At 37.7% G+C, this 27507-nt stretch overlaps 2 protein-coding genes across 5 annotated transcripts in view; both read left to right on the top strand.

Annotated features, from left to right (window-relative positions):
• LOC108795461 (protocadherin gamma-A4-like) overlaps nt 1-27507 on the top strand; it is a 290173-nt gene that overhangs the window by 100874 nt on the left and 161792 nt on the right. Inside the window, exon 1 of one of the 4 annotated variants that reach the window (XM_018566705.1) lies at nt 11627-14059. The exons of 2 other annotated variants lie outside the window; for them this stretch is intronic. In XM_018566705.1, the coding sequence (XP_018422207.1) occupies nt 11627-14059 (2433 nt within the window). Of the gene's footprint in view, nt 1-11626; nt 14060-17308; nt 19733-27507 lie in introns of those variants that run through there. One more of the 4 variants, XM_018566708.1, reaches the window with a different exon arrangement.
• On the top strand, nt 4694-7141 carry LOC108795449 (protocadherin gamma-B1-like). The gene has a single exon (XM_018566695.1). It carries the CDS (start codon nt 4694-4696, stop codon nt 7139-7141), a length of 2448 nt encoding a protein of 815 aa, XP_018422197.1.

Below are 27507 nucleotides of genomic sequence, written 5' to 3' on the forward strand. Positions count from 1 at the left end.
TGTGTGTGTGTGTGTGTGTGTGTGTGCGTGTGTGTGACTTACTATGGGTGGATCTTGATGAAGCTGCAATCTCTGAAGAACTTATGCATTTGCTCAGTGAACTTTTGGTCTTTTTGGTCAGCTTGTTTGTAACATGTATTACTGATGTGTACCTACAAAGGCCTTGTATTTATCTTATGGTTGATACAACAGCATCTGTCTTCACTTCTAGTATGATGGTTATAAACTATATCTTGGTTATATAATGGTTATATCTGCTAAAGAACTCTAAGTACAAGTATGTAGGGTTTGCTGGGTGGATTGACCACTTTTGTAAGGGTTGTCTCAAGTGTGAGCTGTCTGTGTAGCCATTCGATTTGAACTAATACTGGAAAATAACAGTAGGAGAATAAAAGTGTGAGTTAGATTGCTAGGTATGAGATTTTACAGTTGGATTTTATGCACTAGTCATATGAACCAGGCCCTCCTGTGCAGTCCAACTGCCTCTTGTTTGTTTTTTCATTAAATGATGACAAAATAGAGCCAGAATATTGTATTGCAGAATATTTGGGAAGTGAAGCCTGTGTCACACTTTCTGTTATTCTTTCATAAGAGTCTGGTGAATGTTTTGGTGATTTTTGGTGAATGTATTTCTTTAATAATGGTAAACAAAAAAGGTGTGATGTACAATATATGAGCAATAACTTTTGGCTTCTGATTAATTTTTTTCCACTTTTAATTGTTTTGTTAATGCTGTAAAGGCTATTTGGTGGCAATGTGGGGAAGTGTGATTAATACGGTTCATCATTTTTTATTCAAGTACACATTCAATACATGTATCTGAACTGAAAAATTTTCATTTATTAGAAATAATGCAACCATTACCATGGTTTCTTGAAACTTATATGTTTTATTAAAGTTTATACAAACTGAACATTATTTGGCAGCATGGCAAAGTATTCACAAAATCAACTACGGAAAACTATATTGAATTTTCCAATCCAGGTGGCTAACTGATTATGCAATAGGTAAAAAACCGGCACTCGCAAGGTGATCAGTCCATCCAGTACTTTATTTGTTAAAAGGCTTACTTACATGTTTCAGCCTCCAAACTGGGCCTTAGTCATGGCTACAACATGTAAGCATTTGTTTGTTTGCTCCTGTTATGCCTTTTAACAAATAAAGTACTGGATGGACAGATCCCCTTGCGAGTGCCGGTTTTTTACCTATTGCTCAGTGAAGGCTCTGGCAGAAGCTTTACCAGGCACTGAGGTTTTAGCAGCTGGATTGGAGACAAGAGAGTAGAGCTGCTCAATTTGTCTAAACTGCTAACTGATTATGAACTTTGTTTTTACTATTTGAACTAAATTAATTATTAAGCTAACGGAGTTGATGTACTAAAGAAAACGTTGGGGGTTGTCTTTTATCTTAGATGGTTGTAATATATCAACCCCATGGTGTGAAAACCACAAAAACTGTATTTTATAAATTGTATATGTATGGGTTACATAAGTTAAAAGGTTCGTGCCACTCCAAATAGGTGATTTGATAATGGTAATCAGCAGTCTAATATTGTGGTACCATACATGTCAGTTGTATAGTCCTGAGCAACAGGTGATATTTGATCTTGTGCAATTTTGACTTAACATTAATATTGTAGTTTAAGGTACATTCTCTAGTAGGTTTTTCGTAATCATTTTTGGGAAGACTCAATATATTGTTTGTTTCTACTCTCTAACATTGGATTTTTAGATTGTATTAAAGTAGTATTAAACCTTCAAACTTTTTAGCAATAAATGCAAATATACATTGCCCCTGAAAGAAATGCTTTAAATGTTTGCCCAAGTACTTACAGTCATCATGATACAGAAAAGCTGTCTCTAACTCTCTCAGCTCCACTTCCTTGAAATACCTGCTGAGTGCAAGATCACAAGGGACAGAGCAAGCTCCAGGAACTGTCCATCTACTATTTTGAAAAGGGGGTAGGGGGAGTAAGGAGAAGGGGAAGCAGAGAACAGTGGCTTGCCTTGCTGTACTTGTGTGTGGAGTCTAACACACACAAGGGTGGCTCCAAAAGACCCTGCAAGGTAAAGGAGCCACCCTAAAACAGGATATCAGGGCCAGTGCTCAGGGGACTAGCTGATTCTGCAGGAACTAAACGTTTTAAACAACAAGGAGCATCATCCATTGTCAATGATTTAATCAGGATTTAAAATAGTAAAAGAATTTTGATTTACATTAAAGTGTATCTTAACCCAAGATATATTGCAACTTAACAATGCTTATATTTGGCGGCTGCATTAGGTTTATTTTTTGGCTTACATTGCTTTTTTTATTCTTTATTTATAAATGCCACACCAGAAGTACAAAGGATAACAAGAACAGAAAATTGTTAAGGACATGCAATAACATAGTCAATATAGAGCAACATACAAAATGGCTTATCCACCCAACAGCGTCCTCAAATACAAGAAGATCAGGCGAATCACGGACCCCGCACTTCCATGGCAAATTTTTATAAATAAAAGGGAACTATCAGAAAAAACAGAGAACCCAAAAACAAACCCCAAAGTAAGATAAAGTGAGAATAGAGAAAGATAAGACATTTTTATAAATTCTTTATTTAAGGCTTTTATTAAGCAAAATTACAATATACAGAAGAAACTGAACAAATAAAATGTATAATGAGATACAAAGGTAGGAAAAATGCAGGGGCATAAGTCCAAAAGGTCCAAAGGACCCCATTCAAAGATATGCATGTATCTTAGTGAAGGAGTCAGAAAATCTTGTACGAAGGGCACAACATTAGAGGTTAGTAGCAAGTAAGCCATATAAGTTTAAATGTGCAGGAAAATGCAGCTAGTAGAGTGGGAAACAGGAGAAGCCAGAGGGAGCATGGAAGTTGCAGAGCAGACTAAAGGTCAAATAGAGAGGTGGGCATGAAGAACCAATGAACATGGAAAAGTAATAAGAAACAGAAGGATGGGAGAGGGAGGATGTCCCGGGGAAAAGGTACCAACAGCGCCCAAAGGGGCAATCCAAGTTCAGACACTGGATCCCAGCTCCCCATAGGGAAACTTACAGGATTTTGGTGTATTGAATTGTTGGAGGTGCAGCTTGTTTCCACAAAATGGGAATACAAGCCCAGGCCGCATTAACCAAATGAGTAGAGAAGATGTGTAAGTCTTTAAAGAAATGTTATTTTGATGTAACAAGAAAAGGGCAAGGTCATCAGGAATGGATGTATCTGAGAGTTTTTGGCTAACTTCTCAGACTTCAGATTCCAGAAGAGAGGACAGGACAACACTCATTCACTGTACTGTATCTGTGGAGAAGCACTGTTGTCACCCTAGGAAATTAAGTATTTAAGGCCTGCAAAAACCTACTCCTCCTCTCCAAAATATGGGGAGTGTTCTGTAGTTCACATAGCTAAACTGGGAAGGACTAAAAATATTGCTTGGGTTATCAGTGCTGCAGAGGCAGAGAGCACAATAGGTTTCAGAATTACTCGATTTCTACCAGGATTAAAAGGTATTTTTTGCACTTATCAGACAGATGTTAATTACATAATAAGTATATACTTTTATTTTATCCAAGACTTCCATAATTTTAAACAGTGTTTTACATATCTAGAAAATCAGCAAGTAAGTGTATGTATCTGTTTTTCTGTTTCATGCTTTCAGAGATTCATTTAGCACACAGAGTAAGGATCTCTGGAAAAGGTCACTGGATGGTATTATTTTCATATGGTGAACTGATAAGTGAATGCTCCACCTGCCAGGTGTTTAATGCATCACACAGCTTTTGCTGAACCAGAACACAATAAAAAAAGTAGTGATTCAACCATTAAGTCACTAGTGAAGCACTACAGGCATGAATTAGTTACAGGTACACTTTAGGCTATGCTACCTTGAAAAAAAAGGCTTTTCTCCTTTTGGGAAGATGTTGTTTGCATGATACTGAAAATAATATTTTTTTAAGCAGCCTAAAAGTATCTTTTTATAGAAGACATTTTTTAGAAGACATTTACCTTGAACTCCTAAATAGGAGCCAGATAAAATGCATAGCATGTATCCAGCTTCACAAGAAACAGAACCTGTAACCTGCATAGAGGTAGAATGTATTTTATGTAACGTGTCTTAGGCTTATGTAGTTTTAAAGTTATTTTATTACAAATAAACTGTATGTTGATTTTAGCATTAACTATACCATTTTTACTGAGCTGTTAGCATCTAAACCTTTTAGATACCAGACAGTGAATATGAACATTCATATAGGCTAACAACTTTATTATTAATTTTAAACAATCTATTTAAAGTTTAACATTTAGACCAATTTTTTTAAAATTGAAATAAATGTTCTAAAATGTTAAATTAAAAGCTTGCAATCAAATGAAAAAATAACATAATGGCTAAATGGAACTGTGGACTGAACTGTACAATTTCAGTGTTGCAGTTCCTCGCTTATACCTCAGAGCGCCGCTGTTTGACCAATAAGGAGAAGAATACAGAACCTGGAGATCTACTGATATTTTTATCACACACAAAGATTGCAGATCTGTAAGAAGAGGCACAAAACCATTTTTCTGGATTCCCTCTGCACATACCCAGGACCCTTTCTTGTCTTCATAAATACATGGATTGATACATACCTCCTTTCTCTTTGGATTTTAAATGCTAACTACTCTGAATGATATTTCTGTAACATGCTAAGAATGAGTGCTGAGATAAAGAACCATTTACACACATACAAAGGCATCAGATGGCAAGTAATACTCTCCTTCTTATTTTCCTGGATATGTCATTTAGTTTCTGGTCAGATTCATTATGCAATTGTAGAAGAAATGAGAAAAGATTCTGTTATAGCAAATATTGCTAAAGACCTTGGATTAGATATCAAACAACTCTCATCTAGAAAGCTGCAGATCATGTCACATGTATCAGAGAAATATTTTTATGTGAATCTAGACAATGGAAATCTGTATGTGAAGGACAGGATAGACAGAGAAACACTGTGTGGGGCAGCAGCTACCTGCTTCCTAAACTTTGATGCTGTGGTTGAAAATCCCTTAAATGTTTTCAGCGTTAGTGTAGAAATTCAAGATATCAATGATAATTATCCTGTGTTTTTTCATGAACTTTTTACAATAGAAATGGTAGAATCTACTTCTCCTGGGACAAGATTTACATTACAAGGTGCAGAAGATCCAGATATTGGTCTTAATTCAGTACAGACATACAAGCTTAATGATAATCAGCATTTTATACTGGTTGAGAGCATAAATCCAGATGGAAGTAAATTTCCAGAACTTGTATTAGAAAAACCTTTAGATCGAGAGACTATAAAAGCTCATGAATTAATTTTAACAGCATTAGATGGAGGTAATCCATTAAGATCTGGAACTGCCCAAGTCAGAATTATTGTTACAGATGCTAATGATAATTTCCCTGTATTCACTGAACAACTGTATAAGGTCAGTATAAATGAAAATATCCCAGTCAATACTGTTGTAGCTATTGTAAGTGCAATGGATAAAGATGAAGATGTGAATGGACAGATTACATATTCTTTCAGCAAGACATCAGGAAATGTGAATCATAAAGGATCATTTACTATTAACCCCTTAACTGGCAATATTAACATTAACAAAAAGTTGGATTTTGAGGAGGCAAGGAATTATGAGTTGGCTGTACAAGCTAAGGATGGAGGAGGACTTGTTTCACACTGTAAGGTATTGATAGAAGTAATAGATGAGAATGACAATGCTCCGGAGATATCCATCAAATCCTTATCATCCCCTATTCCTGAGGATTCTGAACTTGGAACAATGATAGCTCTAATCAGAGTCCATGATAAAGATTCAGGAGAAAATGGTGAAGTTGACTGTAGACTCGCAGTAGAAATGCCTTTTAATTTGGTTTTGTCCTCTAACAGTTTTTATACAATTATCACAACAGGCCCTATGGATCGAGAGAAAGTGTCTAATTATAATATAACAATTGTAGCCACAGACAGAGGATGCCCTCCACTATCCAGTCACCAAACCATCACACTGGAGATATCAGATGTTAATGATAATCTGCCACTGTTTATGAAATCTACTTATGTTGCTTATATACAAGAGAACAATTTACCAGGAGCCTCAGTATATAGTATACAAGCATCAGACGCCGATACTGGAGACAATGCTAAAATTATTTACTCAATTAAAAACAAATACACAGAAGATCTTTCTATGTCTTCCTATTTTTCTCTTAATATAGAAACTGGAGTTATGTATGCTCAGAGATCATTTGATTATGAGCAGCACAAAGAGTTTGTAATAGATGTAACAGCAAAGGACAATGGGCACCCAACTCTTAGCACCAATACAACATTAACTATTAAAGTAATAGACCAGAATGATAATGCACCAAAACTCCTATATCCATTCCCAGAGAGTGGAGCATCAGCAGGGTTTGAGATGGTCCCTTTTGCTGCTGAGCCTGGATCGTTAATAACAAAGGTGGTTGCAGTGGATGCAGACACTGGACATAATGCTTGGCTCTCTTACCATTTCATACAAGTATCTGAACCCTCTTATTTCTCAATTGATGAACATACAGGAGAAGTTAGAACACAGCATATTTTTAAAGAGAAGGATACACTGAATCACAAGGTTGTAGTGATGGTAAAGGACAATGGGATTCCATCTCTTTCTGCTACGGTTACCATCACTCTTGTTGTTGCAGATAATTTCCAACAAGTAGTTCCTAAATTTGTTAGTCAGTTTACTAATGACAATTCTCAATCTAATCTGCAGTTGTACTTGGTAATTGCCCTAGCAGTAATATCTTTACTATTTATTATAACAGTCATGTTGGCTGTTGTATCTAAATGCAGGAAGTCTAAACCATTCCCATTATATGGGCCTGTCAGCTCAAATTTATACCCTCAAGTTGATCCCAGAATGCTATCTCAATATGCCACTGGAACACTAACTCTTCCCTACTCTTACAATGTATGTGTGGCTTTGGATTCTGGGGAAAGTGACTTTACATACATGAACACAAATCAAAATGTCCCTGTGGATAATCTTATCGATGCTGACAATTCAGGCCTTGGAAATGAAAATTTAAAGGAGGCACTGCCAATCATGAGTCAAATCCAGGTGAGTTTTTAAAATCTGTAAACACTTTCCATACGTCTCCACTAGGAAAATGCTTTATATTATACTAATAAATTGCAATATGTGTTTTATTTCGAATTTGTATCCTGTGGAACAGGTTTATGTTACATGCAAATTAATCATGGTTACCAAACAAAATATCTTATATATCTATTAGGGCTGGTAATGATTAAAATTTTCCTGTTCGATTAATCGAATTTTTTTAAATCGACTGGAACTACAAGTCGCAGCTGTACTGCCGACTTGTAGTTTCCTAGTAGTACAATGACATTATAGAACATGGAATAGAATATAGTCAGTTTCAGCCATATTCTATTCCATGTTCTATAGCTTGAGCAGGGTGCTGTAAAAAAAACATACCAGCGTGGGGGGACAGCGGCCGGGAACATCGAGGCGGGTCTCTGTATCAGATGCCTGCTGCTGGGTCCTCGCAGCTGAGGTAACGAAGGGAAGGGGAGGAGTCCGGTGACGTCATGGACATCGAAGTCAACTGACTCCTCCCCCCTTCCCTTCGTTACCAATCACGGATAACTACATCACCCGACTCCTCCCCCTTCCCTTCGTTAGCCGACAGAGCCACTCTGGGAGGGGGGGAGGAGTGAGTACGGAAGCCGGCGGAGAGGTGAGTACTTTGATCGATCAAAATAATTTTGATCGATCAAAGAAATTAACGATTAATCGACGGATTAATCGTTCATTTCCGCACCCCTAATATCTATATAATATTTTAAGTTAAGAAAAATAAATGAGACTCTGCTAGACACAGACACTGAGACCAGAGTTGCAACAAAGCCTAATGCTGGAATGGGAACTAATGCCGCCTAGATTACCTATAAATCACAAATGAATATAATGGTAACAACTTGTATATATTTGTTTCTGTCACGGTTCATGGGGTTGCAAGCCCACAAGCGAGCAGGTGGCACGGGATCCCCTAGGGTGCAGATTTTAAGGGCCAGCCAGTGTTCTGCCGAGGACCCCATTACAGAAGTTTGGACTTAGCTCCATTCTGACCCCAGGTCATAACCCCCGAGTTCACCCTGCTCACAGGTGGGGAGTACCCATACACACCGAAGGCAGAGAAGGAAGCTGCTTCCCAGGCATCGATGGCAAAGGCAGGAAGGTGGCAAAGCAAAATGAGATCCGGATAATGAGCCAAAGGTCAGGGAGGGCAGCAAATAATCATAATCAGGAGAACAAGCCAAGTTTGTACACAAGAGATCAGTCCACCGGAAGTCAGGTCAGGAATAAACGCACAGAACGGGCTGGTCTGAGGGGGATTTAAATAGGGAGAAAGATAGGTGGCAGGACAGGAAGTAGCAGAAAGCAAGGTACATTAAATGAGAACTATGGGGTTAGGGCTTTTCCCCATAGTTCTCCTAAGGGTAACGGGAGGACACAAACTAGCATCCTCCCGTCACCCAAAGCTCAGTATACCGCGAGCCACAGCTCACGATATACTGAGACGACGCAGCCGGAACGGATCCCGACAATTATGTCTGGATCCACCCAGCTGCGTGAGTGACAGCTGGCTCTGCCTATCTAGAGGCAAAGCCAGCTGTACCCGCCCCATCCGTTCTGCCAGTCAGCGCTGGAGGATCGGACAGGGGAGGAGGGAATCCAGTCCCTCCCCTGTCACGGCACTCTGCACGGATTGATCGAGAAGTGAGCGAGCGCCGGTATGTGTTCGCTCACTTCCCGATCTACTGATCCGACCTGTGACAGTTTCATTGTCACAGGTCGGCTCAGATTATGAGACTGAGTGAAAATCACTCACCTCATAATTCTCCTTTAACTATCAGGTGAAGTGGACGACACCCATAGCTGCTAAGTCAGTGCAGCAAGAGCAGAGCACATGCTTGTAGAACCACAGGTTCCAGCAGGCTCAAAGAAGCAAATGATAAAAAAACAAATGCAAAGCAGTTCAGCACCGATCAGCTCTGCAGCTGATCTGTGACAGTTTCCTTGTGATACTTTTCTTTGTAATGATTTTTTAGTCACTAAGAATGTTAATGCTGAAGTGACTAAAAACTATTTTATGATAATGATTGCTGCAAATTATCAGTACGTTTTTACACATTCTTTCCTCATTCAGAGCGAGCATTGTCTGAAACTTTGCAGCGTTTCTGTTTTTTACCTTTGGATGATTTGGGTAATTCAGTGCTGCTGTTGCTATATTTAAATAATGTTTTACAATGAGATCCGGATAATGAGCCAAAGGTCAGGGAGGGCAGCAAATAATCATAATCAGGAGAACAAGCCAAGTTTGTACACAAGAGATCAGTCCACCGGAAGTCAGGTCAGGAATAAACGCACAGAACGGGCTGGTCTGAGGGGGATTTAAATAGGGAGAAAGATAGGTGGCAGGACAGGAAGTAGCAGAAAGCAAGGTACATTAAATGAGAACTATGGGGTTAGGGCTTTTCCCCATAGTTCTCCTAAGGGTAACGGGAGGACACAAACTAGCATCCTCCCGTCACCCAAAGCTCAGTATACCGCGAGCCACAGCTCACGATATACTGAGACGACGCAGCCGGAACGGATCCCGACAATTATGTCTGGATCCACCCAGCTGCGTGAGTGACAGCTGGCTCTGCCTATCTAGAGGCAAAGCCAGCTGTACCCGCCCCATCCGTTCTGCCAGTCAGCGCTGGAGGATCGGACAGGGGAGGAGGGAATCCAGTCCCTCCCCTGTCACGGCACTCTGCACGGATTGATCGAGAAGTGAGCGAGCGCCGGTATGTGTTCGCTCACTTCCCGATCTACTGATCCGACCTGTGACAGTTTCATTGTCACAGGTCGGCTCAGATTATGAGACTGAGTGAAAATCACTCACCTCATAATTCTCCTTTAACTATCAGGTGAAGTGGACGACACCCATAGCTGCTAAGTCAGTGCAGCAAGAGCAGGGCACATGCTTGTAGAACCACAGGTTCCAGCAGGCTCAAAGAAGCAAATGATAAAAAAACAAATGCAAAGCAGTTCAGCACCGATCAGCTCTGCAGCTGATCTGTGACAGTTTCCTTGTGATACTTTTCTTTGTAATGATTTTTTAGTCACTAAGAATGTTAATGCTGAAGTGACTAAAAACTATTTTATGATAATGATTGCTGCAAATTATCAGTACGTTTTTACACATTCTTTCCTCATTCAGAGCGAGCATTGTCTGAAACTTTGCAGCGTTTCTGTTTTTTACCTTTGGATGATTTGGGTAATTCAGTGCTGCTGTTGCTATATTTAAATAATGTTTTACTTCTAATTGCGCTGAAGGTTTTTACTCTCTTTCTGTAGTATTTGACATAAAGTAAAGGTGTTTTATTTCAACCGTTCCAGTCCTTTTCCTTTTTATAGTAAAAACCCCCCAAAAACTACTGTTTTATTTAACACCACCAAAAGAAAGCTTTGCCTGTCCTAATAATGATATAAAATGCTTTAAGGTACAGTAAATTTCAGTCAAAACATCACAGTACTGAAAACTAAACACATGGCCTAGGCAGCAAGGGAGTGCTGGTCCAGAAATTGGTAAACTTGTACCCAGTTGCACTAGAATACGATCCAATTGGCTTTATGCTGTAGTAAACCTGACTGTAGTGCAATGTGCTTAAAGAAAGCTATAATAAAAAGTGTAAAACAAATAATTGAAGGCCAACCATAGCCATGTTTGAATAAAATGGGGCAAACTTAGAATACCTGTCAGGTAGAAATCCCCTTGCATCCTGACCTGGTGACCACACAGGAAGTAAAACCATTCTTTTCAAATGGAAAACACACAGCAATATAAACCTGACAGCTATTCAAACACTACCTAACTGTTAAAGAAAAGTTCTCAAACTGACTTTGTGTCCTATTAAGAGAAATACATTAACATCCCCTCATAGTGACAACACAGGAAGTTAAAAAAAAACATATCTTAAATGAAGATAGTAACAAAAATGTGACATAGTGTCTTATTCAAAGCTAAAATATAAGGTTTTGGTTAGAATTTGGCTTAAAAAAGTGTATTTCACATGTTAGCTCTTTGGATTAATTATATACAAGGCAGTACATAAAGGAAGGTTTTATTGTAATTATATTATACCGTAGTTATACTACATTTATAATTCTACATAAAATATAATAACTAATTATATTTTATAAATTTAAATATATTACATAGATTTTCAAATGATAACTACCTTTAACTGATATTGAACAAATGCAAAGACTTATAAAACAACGACTGAATGGCACTTCATACTGAAGCATTATAGGGTTGCAGTTCCTCACTTACACCTCAGAGCGCCGCTGTTTGACCAATAAGAAGAAGAATACAGAACTGGAGATCCACTGGCATTTTATTCACTCACACTCTGCAGATCTTCATGAAGAGGCACAGCCATTTTCTGGATTTTCTCCTAACCTATTATACAAATATATGATTTTTTTTTCTGGATTACAAATGCTAAATATCCTAAAGGACACTTTTGGAAGATACTGAACATGGATGAGCTGAAGCACCATTTACAGACATACAAAGGAATTATATGGCAAGTAATATTTTCCTTCTATTGTTTCTGGCTCTGTAATTCAGTCTCGGGTCAGATGTATTACTCAATTGTAGAAGAAATGAGAAAAGACTCTATTGTAGCAAATATTGCTAAAGACCTTGAATTAGATATCAAACAGCTCTCAATAAGAAAGCTACAAATTATATCACCTATATCCGAGAAATATTTTTATGTGAATGTAGATAATGGAAATCTGTATGTGAAGGACAGGATAGACAGGGAGATACTGTGTGGGGCATCAGCTACCTGCTTCCTAACCTTTGATGCTGTGGTTGAAAATCCATTTAATATTTTTAAAGTCCAAATAGAAATTCAGGATATTAATGATAATCCTCCAGTGTTTTATCCTGAGACCTTAACTATAGAGACTATTGAGCTAACATCACCAGGAACAAGATTTGCATTACAAAATGCAGAAGATTTGGATATTGGTGTTAATTCAGTCCAGACATATAAGCTCAGTGACAATCCACATTTTACACTAAGTCAAAAGATAAGCAGTAATGGATTCCAATCTCTTGAGCTTGTGTTAGAAAAATCACTGGATCAAGAATTACAAAATGTTCATGAACTTATTTTAACAGCTTTAGATGGAGGCAATCCTGTGAGAACTGGAACAGCTATATTACGAATCATTGTAACTGATGCTAATGATAATTTCCCAATATTTTCCCATAAGATATACAAAGTTAGTGTGAATGAGAATAGTCCAGTAAATACTACTATAATCAATGTGAATGCAACAGACAAAGATGCTGGGACAAATGGAGAAATCATTTATTCCTTCAGCAAGACCTCAGGAAATGTCCATCCTTCTGGGCTTTTCAGCATTAAACCCAAAAGTGGTGACATTAAAATAAACAAAATGTTAGATTACGAAGAGACAAGGAATTATGAACTGTCTGTTCAAGCTAAGGATGGAGGAGGACTTGTTTCCCATTGTAAGGTATTGATAACTGTCATGGATGAGAATGACAATGCTCCAGAGATATCAATCAAATCCTTAACTTCCCCTATTCCTGAGGATTCTGCACCTGGAATAATGATAGCTCTAATTGGAATTCATGATAAAGATTCAGGAGAAAATGGAGAAGTGGACTGTAAGCTCACAGGGGCAATGCCCTTTAATTTAGTTTTGTCATCCAATAGTTTCTATACAATTGTGACCACAAGTTCTATGGATCGAGAGAAAATGTCTTATTATAACATAACAATTGTAGCTACAGACAGAGGATCCCCTCCACATTCCAGTCATGAAACCATCAAACTGAAGATATCAGATGTTAATGATAATCATCCACTGTTTATGAAATCTACTTATTTTGCTTATCTGCCAGAGAACAATTTACCAGGATCCTCAATATATAGTATACAAGCGTCAGATGCCGATGCAGGAGGCAATGCGAAAATTGTTTATTTTATTTCTAACAAAAATGCAGAAGATCTCCCTATGTCTTCCTATTTTTCTCTTAATATAGAAACTGGAGTTATGTATGCTCAGAGATCATTTGATTTTGAGCAGCACAATGAATTTGTAATAGAAGTAACTGCTAAGGATAATGGGTACCCATCTCTGAGCAGCAATACAACATTAATTATAAAAATAGTGGATCAGAATGACAATGCACCAAAACTTCTATACCCATCTCCAGAGAGTGGAGCATCAGCAGGGTTTGAGATGGTCCCTTTTGCTGCTGAGCCTGGATCGTTAATAACAAAGGTGGTTGCAGTGGATGCAGACACTGGACATAATGCTTGGCTCTCTTACCATTTCATACAAGTATCTGAACCCTCTTATTTCTCAATTGATGAACATACAGGAGAAGTTAGAACACAGCATATTTTTAAAGAGAAGGATACACTGAATCACAAGGTTGTAGTGATGGTAAAGGACAATGGGATTCCATCTCTTTCTGCTACGGTTACCATCACTCTTGTTGTTGCAGATAATTTCCAACAAGTAGTTCCTAAATTTGTCAGTCAGTTTACTAATGACAATTCTCAATCTAATTTGCAGCTGTACTTGGTAATTGCCCTAGCAGTAATATCTTTACTATTTATTATAACAGTCATGTTGGCTGTTGTATCTAAATGCAGGAAGTCTAAACCATTCCCATTATATGGGCCTGTCAGCTCAAATTTATACCCTCAAGTTGATCCCAGAATGCTATCTCAATATGCCACTGGAACACTAACTCTTCCCTACTCTTACAATGTATGTGTGGCTTTGGATTCTGGGGAAAGTGACTTTACATACATGAACACAAATCAAAATGTCCCTGTGGATAATCTTATTGATGCTGATGATTCAGGCCTCGGCAATGAAAGTTTAAAAGAGGCATTGCCAACCAGCAGTCAAATCCAGGTGAGTAATCTGTAACACTGCCAATACTTCTCCCCTAGGGAAATTATTTATTTTATACTAATAAATTGCAATATATGTATATATGGGTATGTTGCTCCTAAGCCCTAGATCTTGTCACCTAGGGCATTATATGCCTCACAGACTGCACAAATGCAGGGAAAAAATAACTGCACAATATTGTAGGTGCAATGTATCAGCTGAAGTGGTCACTGTGGGGACTTTCTGTATGTGTGGTCTGTATGAATAAGGTTGCCAGCATTTGAATGTCCATGGAGTACACGCACATTAATTGATGTTGATTAATTAATGTTGATTGAATACATTATCTAGGTGAATTAAAAGGCAAATATTAATTGTAGTACAGACTGTAGCATTTGTATGTAATTGTTAGTGATGTAAGTGAACGTAAGTAATTTAGCACTGTAGCACAGCAAGTTCTTTATTGTATTTTATAGTAGTTAGTATAGTAGTTAGTTCTAAGCACTGCTGACCTCTAAATGTTATTTAGTGACTGGTAAAAAAGATTTTTATACTGTATAATGCATATAACATTGAATTAAGGAAATAGACCTGTCAACCAATGATTAGAGATTGTATTTTTAATTTTTTATCATATTTCATTTTTCGTACAAGCAAGTGTATTATATCCACTGGTAAAGTTACTAGTATAGTTGCTATCTTTCTTTTACGTCCTCCATCGCCGGGCCCGCCCCCTCCTCCTCCATCACCGGCCCCGCCTCCTTCTCTGATGCTGACCTCCTGGGCCCCGCCTCCTCCACCGCTGCTGCTGACTCTCATTGACTCAGCAGCGGCTATGGAGAAGAACGCAGCGCTGCACAGATCACGGTGATCTGAACAGCGGCGCGTTCCAACCCATAGCAACGCAGGCGGTCCGCACGGCATCAGGGGGGTGTCCTGGCCCCATAGCGGCCCGCCTGGGTCGCTATGGCTATTGTTACACCACTGGTTGCTCTCTATCTTTTTTTTATTAAAGCAGCAATGACTTCCACCATTGGTGCCCTTTACCTACTGCATAGTAGGTAAGAAGGACAGTTAGATAATATCTCCTTTAGGTTCATGTTTTAGTCCTTGGATTCTTTGCATGAACAGCTCCCTTCAGGGAATGTGACAATATCTCAGTTTGGATTAAGTCTGCATTTGGCTACTCCAAATACACCTTTTTGTGGTAGACCCAGGTTGTCTCCTGCAGGCAGTAGAATGTTTCAGGACAGCAGTGGTTGTTTTCATGGCATGCTTCCATAAATTCTTGTTTTCACAATTCCTGTTTAGTGGTTTACATATGGTGGATACTTTTTATCAAGTTCATGAGAGTTCTGAAGGAAAGAAAAAACTTTGTCCTTAATAAAGATTAGTGTTCCAATCGAAAGGTGTTGGTATTCAGGCTGACCCATGATGTTAAGCAGAGAGGTGAGCAGTTTTTCTCTCCCTCTTAACATGAGCAGTGTGTGTGTGTTTTTTTTTTTACTGCTAGCAGCAGTAAGTCCACAGCCGGGACTCTGCTAATTTATACATGGCCTTTTCCTGCTAGCAGCACTGTTCCATCATATCTTCAGGAGTATTTGTTTATTTACTTTACCACAGAAACTGAGACCAGAGTTGGAACAGAGGATATAGCCTAATGCTGGTATTGGAACAAATGCCACCTAGAGTACCTATCAATCACAAATGAATATAATGGTAACAACTTGGATATATTTGTTTCCTTGTTGTGATACTTTTCTTTGCAATTATTTTTTTTAGCACAGGGGATGTTGTTGCTGAAGTGACTAAAGACTTTGGATCTTTTCAGTGTTTTACCTTTGGTGTATTTGGGTAATTCAGTGCTTCTGCTGCTTCTATATTAAAATCACGTTTCACTCCTGATTGCACTGACGGTGTTTACTCTCTTTCTGTATTATTTGATATTTTTTATAACATAATGGAGTTTTATTTCAAACGTTTCAGTATTTTTTTCTTTTATATAGTGCATTTGGGTACAGTAAATGTCAGTCAAAACCTCACAGTATGGAAAACTAAACGCATGGCCTAGGCAGAAAGGGGGTGCTGGTCCTGAAATTGGTAAACTTGTACCCAGTGGCACTAGACTATGATCCCATTGGCTTTTTGTTGTAGTAAACCTGACTGTGTTGCAATGTGCTCAAAGAAAGCTATAATAAAAAGTGTAAAACCTAGCTATATCATTAATAATTTAGTACATGTATGTAACAAGCCTTACATCTGTCAGACTTAAAAAATAGTAATAATTAAAGGCCAAACACAGCCATTTTTTCATGAAAAGCGGCAATCTGAGAATCCCTGACAGGTTTTTATTGCCTCCTTCAGGTAGAATTCCCTTTACATTCTTACCTGGTGACCACACAGGAAGTGAAATGATTCTTTTCAAATGGGAAACACACAACAATATAAACCTGACAGCCATTCTAACACTATCGAACTGTTGAAGAAAAGTGCTTATATTGCCTTTGTGTCCTATTAAGAGAAAAACATCCCCTCAGAGTGACAACACAGGAAGTGAAAAAAGAAAAATGTATTTAATGGAGACATGTAGGGATGAACATAGTAATAAAACATCTGACAGTGTCTTACTTTTCCATACTTTATTCAAAGCCATAAGAAAAGGTTTTGGTTGGAGTTTGGCTTCAATAAAAGTGTTTTTGAAATCTATAAATAATAATTTACTTTTACCTATACCCATTCATTTCATTTAATTTGGTATGTCAGATTTCAGCCCTTCAGATTAATTATATACATGACAGTAAACATAAGACAATATCATTTTATTTATATTAAACAGTAGTTATACGCCATTTATTATTTTGTTTACTTTAAAATGTAATACCTAATTATATGTAATACATTTAAATATATCAGATTTTTTTAAATATAACTACCTGTAACTGATATTGTACAAATGCAAAGACTTATAAAATAAAGACTGAATGCCACTGCATACTGAAGCATTTCAGGGTTGCAGTTCCTCACTTACACCTCAGAGCGCCGCTGTTTGACCAATAAGAAGAAGAATACAGAACTGGAGATCCACTGGCATTTTATTCACTCACACTCTGCAGATCTTCATGAAGAGGCACAGCCATTTTCTGGATTTTCTCCTAACCTATTATACAAATATATGATTGCTTGTTTTTTTTCTCTAAAAAATACATATTTTTTTCTCTCTGGAATACAAATGCTAAATATCCTAAAGGACACTTTTGGAAGATACTGAACATGGATGAGCTGAAGCACCATTTACAGACATACATATGGCAAGTAATGTTTTCTTTCTATTTTTTCTGGCTCTGTAATTCAGTCTCAGGTCAGATGTATTACTCCATTGTAGAAGAAATGAGAAAAGACTCTATTATAGCAAATATTGCTAAAGACCTTGAATTAGATATCAAACAGCTCTCAATAAGAAAGCTACAAATTATATCACCTATATCCGAGAAATATTTTTATGTGAATGTAGATAATGGAAATCTGTATGTGAAGGACAGGATAGACAGGGAGATACTGTGTGGGGCATCAGCTACCTGCTTCCTAACCTTTGATGCTGTGGTTGAAAATCCATTTAATATTTTTAAAGTCCAAATAGAAATTCAGGATATTAATGATAATCCTCCAGTGTTTTATCCTGAGACCTTAACTATAGAGACTATTGAGCTAACATCACCAGGAACAAGATTTGCATTACAAAATGCAGAAGATTTGGATATTGGTGTTAATACAGTCCAGACATATGAGCTCAGTGATAATTCACATTTCACAATGAGTCAGAAGATGAGAAGTGATGGATTTAAATCTCCTGAGCTTGTGTTAGAGAAACCATTAGATCAAGAATTACAAAATGTTCATGAACTGATTTTAACAGCTTTTGATGGAGGAAATCCTGTGAGATCTGGAACAGCTGTAATACAAATCATTGTAACTGATGCTAATGATAATTTCCCAGTATTTTCCCAAGAGGTGTACAAAGTTAATGTTAATGAAAATAGTCCAGTAAACACTACAATTGTCAATGTAAATGCAACTGACAAAGATGCTGGTTCAAATGGGCAAATCACTTATTCCTTCAGCAAAACATTGGGAAATGTCCATCCATCTGGCCTTTTTAGCATTCATCCCAAAAATGGTGACGTTAATATAAACAAAAAGTTGGATTTTGAAGAGACAAGGAATTATGAACTCTCTGTTCAAGCTAAGGATGGAGGAGGACTTGTTTCCCATTGTAAGGTATTGATAACTGTCATGGATGAGAATGACAATGCTCCAGAGATATCAATCAAATCCTTAACTTCACCTATTCCTGAGGATTCTGCACCTGGAACAATGATAGCTCTAATTGGAATTCACGATAAAGATTCAGGAGAAAATGGAGAAGTGGACTGTAAGCTCACAGGGGCAATGCCCTTTAATTTCGTTTACTCATCTAATAGTTTTTATACAATTGTGACCACAAATTCTATGGATCGAGAGAAAATGTCTTATTATAACATAACAATTGTAGCTACAGACAGAGGATCCCCTCCACATTCCAGTCATGAAACCATCAAACTGAAGATATCAGATGTTAATGATAATCATCCACTGTTTATGAAATCTACTTATTTTGCTTATCTGCCAGAGAACAATTTACCAGGATCCTCAATATATAGTATACAAGCGTCAGATGCCGATGCAGGAGACAATGCGAAAATCGTTTATTCTATTTCCAACAAAAACACAGCAGATCTCCCTATGTCTTCCTATTTTTCTCTTAATATAGAAACTGGAGTTATGTATGCTCAGAGATCATTTGATTTTGAGCAGCACAATGAATTTGTAATAGAAGTAACTGCTAGGGATAATGGGTACCCATCTCTGAGCAGCAATACAACATTAATTATAAAAATAGTGGATCAGAATGACAATGCACCAAAACTTCTATACCCATCTCCAGAGAGTGGAGCATCAGCAGGGTTTGAGATGGTCCCTTTTGCTGCTGAGCCTGGATCGTTAATAACAAAGGTGGTTGCAGTGGATGCAGACACTGGACATAATGCTTGGCTCTCTTACCATTTCATACAAGTATCTGAACCCTCTTATTTCTCAATTGATGAACATACAGGAGAAATTAGAACACAGCATATTTTCAAGGAGAAAGATACACTAAATCACAAGGCTGTTGTGATGGTAAAGGACAATGGGATTCCATCTCTTTCTGCTACGGTTACCATCACTCTTGTTGTTGCAGATAATTTCCAACAAGTAGTTCCTAAATTTGTCAGTCAGTTTACAAATGATGATTCTCAATCTAATTTGCAGCTGTACTTGGTAATTGCCCTAGCAGTAATATCTTTACTATTTATTATAACAGTCATGTTGGCTGTTGTATCTAAATGCAGGAAGTCTAAACCATTCCCATTATATGGGCCTGTCAGCTCAAATTTATACCCTCAAGTTGATCCCAGAATGCTATCTCAATATGCCACTGGAACACTAACTCTTCCCTACTCTTACAATGTATGTGTGGCTTTGGATTCTGGGGAAAGTGACTTTACATACATGAACACAAATCAAACTGTAGCTGTGGATAATCTTATCGATGCTGATGATTCAGGCCTTGGAAATGAAAATTTAAAGGAGGCATTGCCAAGCAGCAGTCAAATCCAGGTGAGTAATCTGTAACTCTGTCCATACTTCTCCCCTAGGAAAATGATTTATTTGATACTAATAAATTGCAATATATGTATTATTTTAAAATTGTCTCCTGTGGAACAGGTTTATGTTACATGTAATATATGTACTGTCGCAAAGCTGTATATATGCCATGAGAGATCGAAGGGGAGATCTATGGTCATGTTGCCTGTTAATGATAATCTTAAAAGATTTGGAGTGAGATTTTGTGATCTCACTGCAATACTGTGTTCTGCAGAGGAATCTGTACTGCGTGCATCTCCTGTTTTTTTGTTTCATCCTTTCTGTAAATCTGTGCTTTGTGAATTGCTGCTTATTATGGAATATCCCCCACCATTTATCAGTTATCCTTTACCAAAATGGTCACCCCCACACAGAGAAAGAGTGCAGCACAGGCATGAAAAGTCAGTAATGGGGAAGATCATCTCCATGAAGACCACAGGCAATACTGGTGACCAGTACTTTGCCCTATGCATGTTTTGTTTGGGAACAGTTTCCAGGGTTCAGGTCCTGTTTAAATACTTCAACTATTCCACTCTGTGTTTCCAGCCCCTGATATCCATAAATCTACTACACCCATGTAATAGACATGCCAGTAATTGTTTCTAGAGAAAGAGAATAGCTATCCCCATTTGAAAAAAGTTTTAGCTCCCCTAGTGACCAGTAACAGCTCCCATTGGTGTCTTAAAATTCTAATGTAGAACTGCCACAAAAATTGTTTTTCTATCGTGGGATAGAGCAGGAAGGGTGAGAACCTCTGTGCGCATCTTATTGCTGTCTTTGTTACTATTGGGAAGATTTAGTCTCACCTTTTGGCTTGGTGACCATTGTTACTGGGATAAATAGTGTGGGATAATTAAAAATGTTAGTCTATGACTGGAATAGGAGTCAACAGGTTGTTTTGCCCTGTTTGGATAACATAATGAGTATAGAGGTTCAGGGGCTTTGCACGTACACTGTCATTTTGCCCTCCATAAGCAAGGTGAATATGGGGTTGATTTACTAACATTATAAACACGCCACGAACAAGTCTACACCTCTGTAGTGTGTTCCCTCCCAGCATGATCTATTGGTGGAATCTAGACACCTTTGTAGTGTGTACACACCCAGCAGGTGTGTTGTGCAAAGCCCTGGATGAATTGCAAGGTGATGTTGTGTAAATTAGCTCTACATTGTGTTGCTTGTGTTGATGAATGCAGGAATGTAAATGCATGAGCTAACCATTTTTGTCTAAACTGTGAAGCAGCATTATATATGCATCATGTGCATGATTTTTCCATATATGGCATTAGTGGAAATATGCTTTTAGAGACTTTTTGGTTGATAAATACGTTTTGCTGTGTAAAAATCACACGCACCTAGTGCGTGCATGTGTTTAGGTTAGTAAGTCACCCCCATTGTCTCTTTAACCATAAATAAACTTGTAGCTTGATAAAAGACTTAATTTAGCAGCTGAAATGTTCATGTTTTATGAAAACTCTATGGAAATGAAAACTCTATGGAATAGAGATTACAGTGAGGCCTTCTTCAAAGTTTTTGTCAATACATGGACAGGGATTGTTGGCTTAGTCCCTGCTGTAGGAACCAAGGATGTAGAGTTTTTTTATGAACAGTGGGTTTTGAGTTCTATCCTATCACCTTCACAAATATGCCCAACTAATTAGCAAACTTGAACTTATTTATTATGCTATGCACATTGATATGACTGAAGTATAAGGTGTGCTACTGCTAAGCTCTAGATCAGGTCACCCTCTTAATACTAGGCTGATTATATGCCTCACAGACTGCACAAATGCAGGGGGAAAATGACTACACAGTCTTGTAGGTGCAATGTATCAGCTAAAGAGGTCACTGTGGGACTTTCTGTTTGTGTGGTCTGTATGAATAAGGTTGCCAGCATTTGAATTTCCATGGAGTACACACACATTAATTGATGTTGATTCACTAATGTTGATTGAATAAATTGTCTAGGTTAATTAAAAGGCAAGTATTAAAGGTAGTACAGACTGTAGCATTTGTATTTAATTCTTATGGATCTAGCACTGTAGCACAGCACAGTTCTTGTATTTTATAGTAGTTAGTATAGTAATTAGTTCTAAGTACTGCTGACCTCTACATGTGATTTAGTGACTGGTAAGACATATTTGTATACTGTATAATTCCTTTTAAAATTGAATTAAGGAAATGGACCTGCCAACCAATATTTTTGACCTCAGCTTGCTTGATCATAACTATAGGTTTTGCCAGATAGCTTCTACAGCCCTCTGAAGTGGTGCCCACCCGACCCGACACTCCTGCTGTGCTTCCCGGGCTCCGTTGGCCCTCCTACGGGCCCAGGACCGGCTTCTCTGGTGTCGGCGGGGAGCTGGAGAGGAGATGGATGAACCTCCATTCGTCGATCCCCTCCTCGTTCTATGGGACCGGGAGCGATGCAGATTGCATTAGTTCTGGTCCCATAGTTGTCAGTGCTGGGCTCCTGTAGCCCAGCTTTAAGCTTTTGAAGTGTGATATGCACTTCAATAGCTTATTTAAAGTGTAAAGGTGACACTGGGGGTCTTTTGGACCCCCAGCATCACCTTAAAGAGTACCTGTCACCACCATCTGCTATCATATGGGGGGGCTTGTAAGCCCCTCTATGTGATAGCAATTAAAATAAAGTTAAAAAATAACAGTTTTTAAAATTAACATTACATAAAATAAATCTAAAAATAATTAAAAAAAAGTAAAGTCCCCCGCCCCAAAAATGACGAATGCACTACACATGTTGGGTATCACCGCGCACGCTTGAGTGAGAGCAAAAATTCTAGGGCCAGTATTTTTGGGTATGTCTCAATTGATGACCTGTGGGGGCTTTTAAAGTGTCGTCTATGGACTTTTTGGGGTACTGAAGTTTGTCGCCGTTTTACGGATGCACACAATTTTTAACCTGGGCATGTTGGGTATCTATTTACTAGTTGTAACCTCATCTTTTATATTTCATTAACAAAATGGTATTTTATTGTGTTTTGGGGTACCGGTATTTAAGTAATTTTTTCACTAAATGTAGGGGTTTGATAAGGGGTTGTGCTAAAATCGTGCAACAAATGCTTGGGGGTTTTAAGTAATTTTCAGGCCTAAAATGTGGAATATATCATGGGTGCAAAAAATTAAAAAAAGGCCTCAGTCATGAAGGGGTTAAATATGCTAAGATACATACAATATCTTATACAATCATACAATTAATGTTTGTATTTTTAGTTTTTATCATATTTAATTTTTCTTACAAGCAAGTGTATTATATCCACTGGTAATGTTACTAATATAGTTGCTATCTTTCTTTTATTAAAGCATCAATTACTTCCACCATAGGTGCTCTTTAGCTACCGATCAAATTTGCACAGTGGTAAGGAGGACAGTTAGATAATTCCTCCTTTAAAAAAAATGTGGGTTAATTTTTTAGTCCTTGAATTCCTTGCATGAACAGCTCTCTTTAGGTCATGCAACAATATCAGTTTGGCTGAAGTCTGCACATGGCCACTCCAAATACACATTTTTGTGGTAGACCCAGGTTGTCTCTTGCAGGCAGTAGAATTTTTCGGGACAGCAGTGGTTGTTTTCATGGCATGCTTCCATAAATTCTTGATACTTTTTTATCAAGTTCATGAGAGTTCTGAAGAAAAAAAAACTTTTGTCCTTGACAAAGATTGGTGTTCCAATCGAAAGGTGTTGGTATTCAGGCTAACCCATGATGTTACGCAGAGACGTGAGCAGTTTTTCTCTCCCTCTCAACATGAGCAGTGTGTGTCTTTTTTTTTTTCTGCTAGCAGCAGTAAGTCCACAACTCTGCTAATTTATACAGAACCTCCTCCTTCTAGCAGCCCTGATCCATCATATCTTCAGGAGTATTTGTTAATTTACTTTACCACAGACACTGAGACCAGAGTTGGAACAGAGGATATAGCCTAATGTTGGTGTGGGAACTAATGCCACCTAGATTACCTATAAATCACAGAGGAACATACTAGTAACAACTTGGATATATTTGTTTCCTTGTTGTGATACTTTTCTTTGTAATGATTTTTTTAGTCACTGGGGATGTTGTTGTTGAAGTGACTAAAGACTTTGGATCTTTTCAGTTTTTTACCTTTGGTGTATTTGGGTAATTCAGTGCTGCTGCTATATATTTAAATTCATTTTTCCTCCTAACTGCACTGAAGGTTTTTGCTCTTTCTGTAGTATTTGATATTTCTAGAACATAAAGGAGTTTTATTTCAAACGTTTGAGTCTTTCTTTCCTTTATGTAGTAAAAAAAATTAATTTGGGTACAGTAAATGTCAGTCAAAACATCACAGTACTGAAAACTAAACAAATGACCTAGGCAGCAAGGGGGTGCTGGTCCGAAAATTGGTAAACTTGTACCCAGTGGCACTAGACTATGATCCCATTGGCTTTATGTTTTAGTAAACCTGACTGTAGTGCAATGTGCTCAAAGAAAGCTAAAATGTGCTACAACAAAACTATATCATGAATAATTTAGTGCATATAGGTAACAAGCCTTAGGTTTGCCATACATAACAAAATAAATAATTAAAGGCCAACCACAGCCATGTTTGAATTAAATGGGGCAAATTTAGAATCCCTGACAGGTTTTTATTACCTACGTCAGGTAGAATTCCCCTTACATCCTGATCTGGTGACTACACAGGAAGTTTCCATTCTTTTCAAATGGAAAACACACAACAATATAAACCTGACAGCCATTCTAACACTATCTAACTGTTGAAGGAACGTGCTTTTCCTGGCTCACCTCATGTCGGCACACTAATGGGTTAACTCCGCCCCCGGATCCCAATAGGACCACCCCTAACTAGAGTATAAATCCCCCCCTTCCCACCTCACACGTGTTCTTTTTTTGTCCTCGCTCAGGACACCTTACTAACTTTTTTGTTTTTATTTTTGTTCTTGGTTTTTTTTTTCCCTGGCCTTATGCCTTTGTGTCCTATTAAGAGAAATACATTAACATCCCCTCATAGTGACAACACAGGAAGTGAAAAAAGAAAATTGTCTTAAATGTAGACAAGTAGGGATAATTACAGTAATAACAAATCTGACAATGTCTTACTTTTCCCTACTTTATTCAAAGCTATAAGAAAAGGTTTTGGTTGGAGTTTGGCTTCAATAACATTTTTTTTTAAATCTGTGGGTAATAATCTATTACCTATACCCATTAATTTCAAGTTACTTGTGTATTTCACATTTCAGCCCTTCAGATTATGGATATACAAGACAGTAAACATAAGATATTTTGTATATATGTTATACTGTATTTATACACCATTTATTATTTATTTTACTTTAAAATGTAATACCTAATTATATGTAATACATTTAAATATATCAGATTTTTAAAATATAACTACCTGTAACTGATATCGTACAAATGCAAAGACTTATAAAACAATGACTGAATGGCACTTCATACTGAAGCATTATAGGGTTGCAGTTCCTCACTTACACCTCAGAGCGCCGCTGTTTGACCAATAAGAAGAAGAATACAGAACTGGAGATCCACTGGCATTTTATTCACTCACACTCTGCAGATCTACATGAGGAGGCACAGCCATTTTCTGGATTTTCTCCTAACCTATTATACAAATATATGATTTTTTTTTCTGGATTACAAATGCTAAATATCCTAAAGGACACTTTTGGAAGATACTGAACATGGGTGAACTCAAGCACCATTTACAGACATACAAAGGAATTATATGGCAAGTAATATTTTCCTTCTATTGTTTCTGGCTCTGTAATTCAGTCTCGGGTCAGATGTATTACTCAATTGTAGAAGAAATGAGAAAAGACTCTATTGTAGCAAATATTGCTAAAGACCTTGAATTAGATATCAAACAGCTCTCAATAAGAAAGCTACAAATTATATCACCTATATCCGAGAAATATTTTTATGTGAATGTAGATAATGGAAATCTGTATGTGAAGGACAGGATAGACAGGGAGATACTGTGTGGGGCATCAGCTAGCTGCTTCCTAACCTTTGATGCTGTGGTTGAAAATCCATTTAATATTTTTAAAGTCCAAATAGAAATTCAGGATATTAATGATAATCCTCCAGTGTTTTATCCTGAGACCTTAACTATAGAGACTATTGAGCTAACATCACCAGGAACAAGATTTGCATTACAAAATGCAGAAGATTTGGATATTGGTGTTAATACAGTCCAGACATATGAGCTCAGTGACAATCCACATTTTACACTGAGTCAGAAGATGAGAAGTGATGGATTTAAATCTCTTGAGCTTGTGTTAGAGAAACCATTAGATCAAGAATTACAAAATGTTCATGAACTGATTTTAACAGCTTTGGATGGAGGCAAGCCTGTGAGAACTGGAACAGCTGTAATACAAATCATTGTAACTGATGTTAATGATAATTTCCCAGTATTTTCCCAAGAGGTGTACAAAGTTAATGTGTATGAGAATAGTCCAATAAACACTACAATTGTCAATGTAAATGCAACAGACAAAGATGCTGGTACAAATGGAGAAATCATTTATTCCTTCAGCAAGACCTCAGGAAATGTCCATCCTTCTGGTCTTTTCAGCATTGAACCCAAAAGTGGTGACATTGAAATAAACAAAATGTTAGATTACGAAGAGAAAAGTAATTATGAACTGTCTGTTCAAGCTAAGGATGGAGGAGGACTTGTTTCCCATTGTAAGGTATTGATAACTGTCATGGATGAGAATGACAATGCTCCAGAGATATCAATCAAATCCTTAACTTCACCTATTCCTGAGGATTCTGCACCTGGAACAATGATAGCTCTAATTGGAATTCACGATAAAGATTCAGGAGAAAATGGAGAAGTGGACTGTAAGCTCACAGGGGCAATGCCCTTTAATTTAGTTTTGTCATCCAATAGTTTTTATACAATTGTGACCACAAGTTCTATGGATCGAGAAAAAATGTCTTATTATAACATAAAAATTGTAGCTACAGACAGGGGATCTCCTCCACATTCCAGTCATAAAACCATCAAACTGAAGATATCAGATGTTAATGATAATCCTCCACTGTTTTTAAAATCTACTTACTTTGCTTATCTGCCAGAGAACAATTTACCAGGAGCCCCAATATATAGTATACAAGCGTCAGATGCCGATGCAGGAGACAATGCGAAAATCATTTATTCTATTTCCAACAAAAACACAGCAGATCTCCCTATGTCTTCCTATTTTTCTCTTAATATAGAAACTGGAGTTATCTATGCCCAGAGATCATTTGACTTTGAGCAGCACAACGAATTTGTAATAGAAGTAACTGCTAGGGATAATGGGCACCCATCTCTGAACAGCAATACAACATTAATTATAAAAATAGTGGATCAGAATGACAATGCACCAAAACTTCTATACCCATCTCCAGAGAGTGGAACATCAGCAGGGTTTGAGATGGTCCCTTTTGCTGCTGAGCCTGGATCGTTAATAACAAAGGTGGTTGCAGTGGATGCAGACACTGGGCATAATGCTTGGCTCTCTTACCATTTCATACAAGTATCTGAACCCTTGTATTTCTCAATTGATGAACATACAGGAGAAATTAGAACACAGCATATTTTCCAAGAGAAGGATACACTGAATCACAAGGTTGTAGTGATGGTAAAGGACAATGGGATTCCATCTCTTTCTGCTACGGTTACCATCACTCTTGTTGTTGCAGATAATTTCCAACAAGTAGTTCCTAAATTTGTCAG

Source organism: Nanorana parkeri, unplaced genomic scaffold, assembly GCF_000935625.1.
Source record: "Nanorana parkeri isolate BGI_ZX_2015 unplaced genomic scaffold, ASM93562v1 scaffold969, whole genome shotgun sequence".
NCBI classification, from domain to species: Eukaryota; Metazoa; Chordata; class Amphibia; order Anura; family Dicroglossidae; genus Nanorana; species Nanorana parkeri.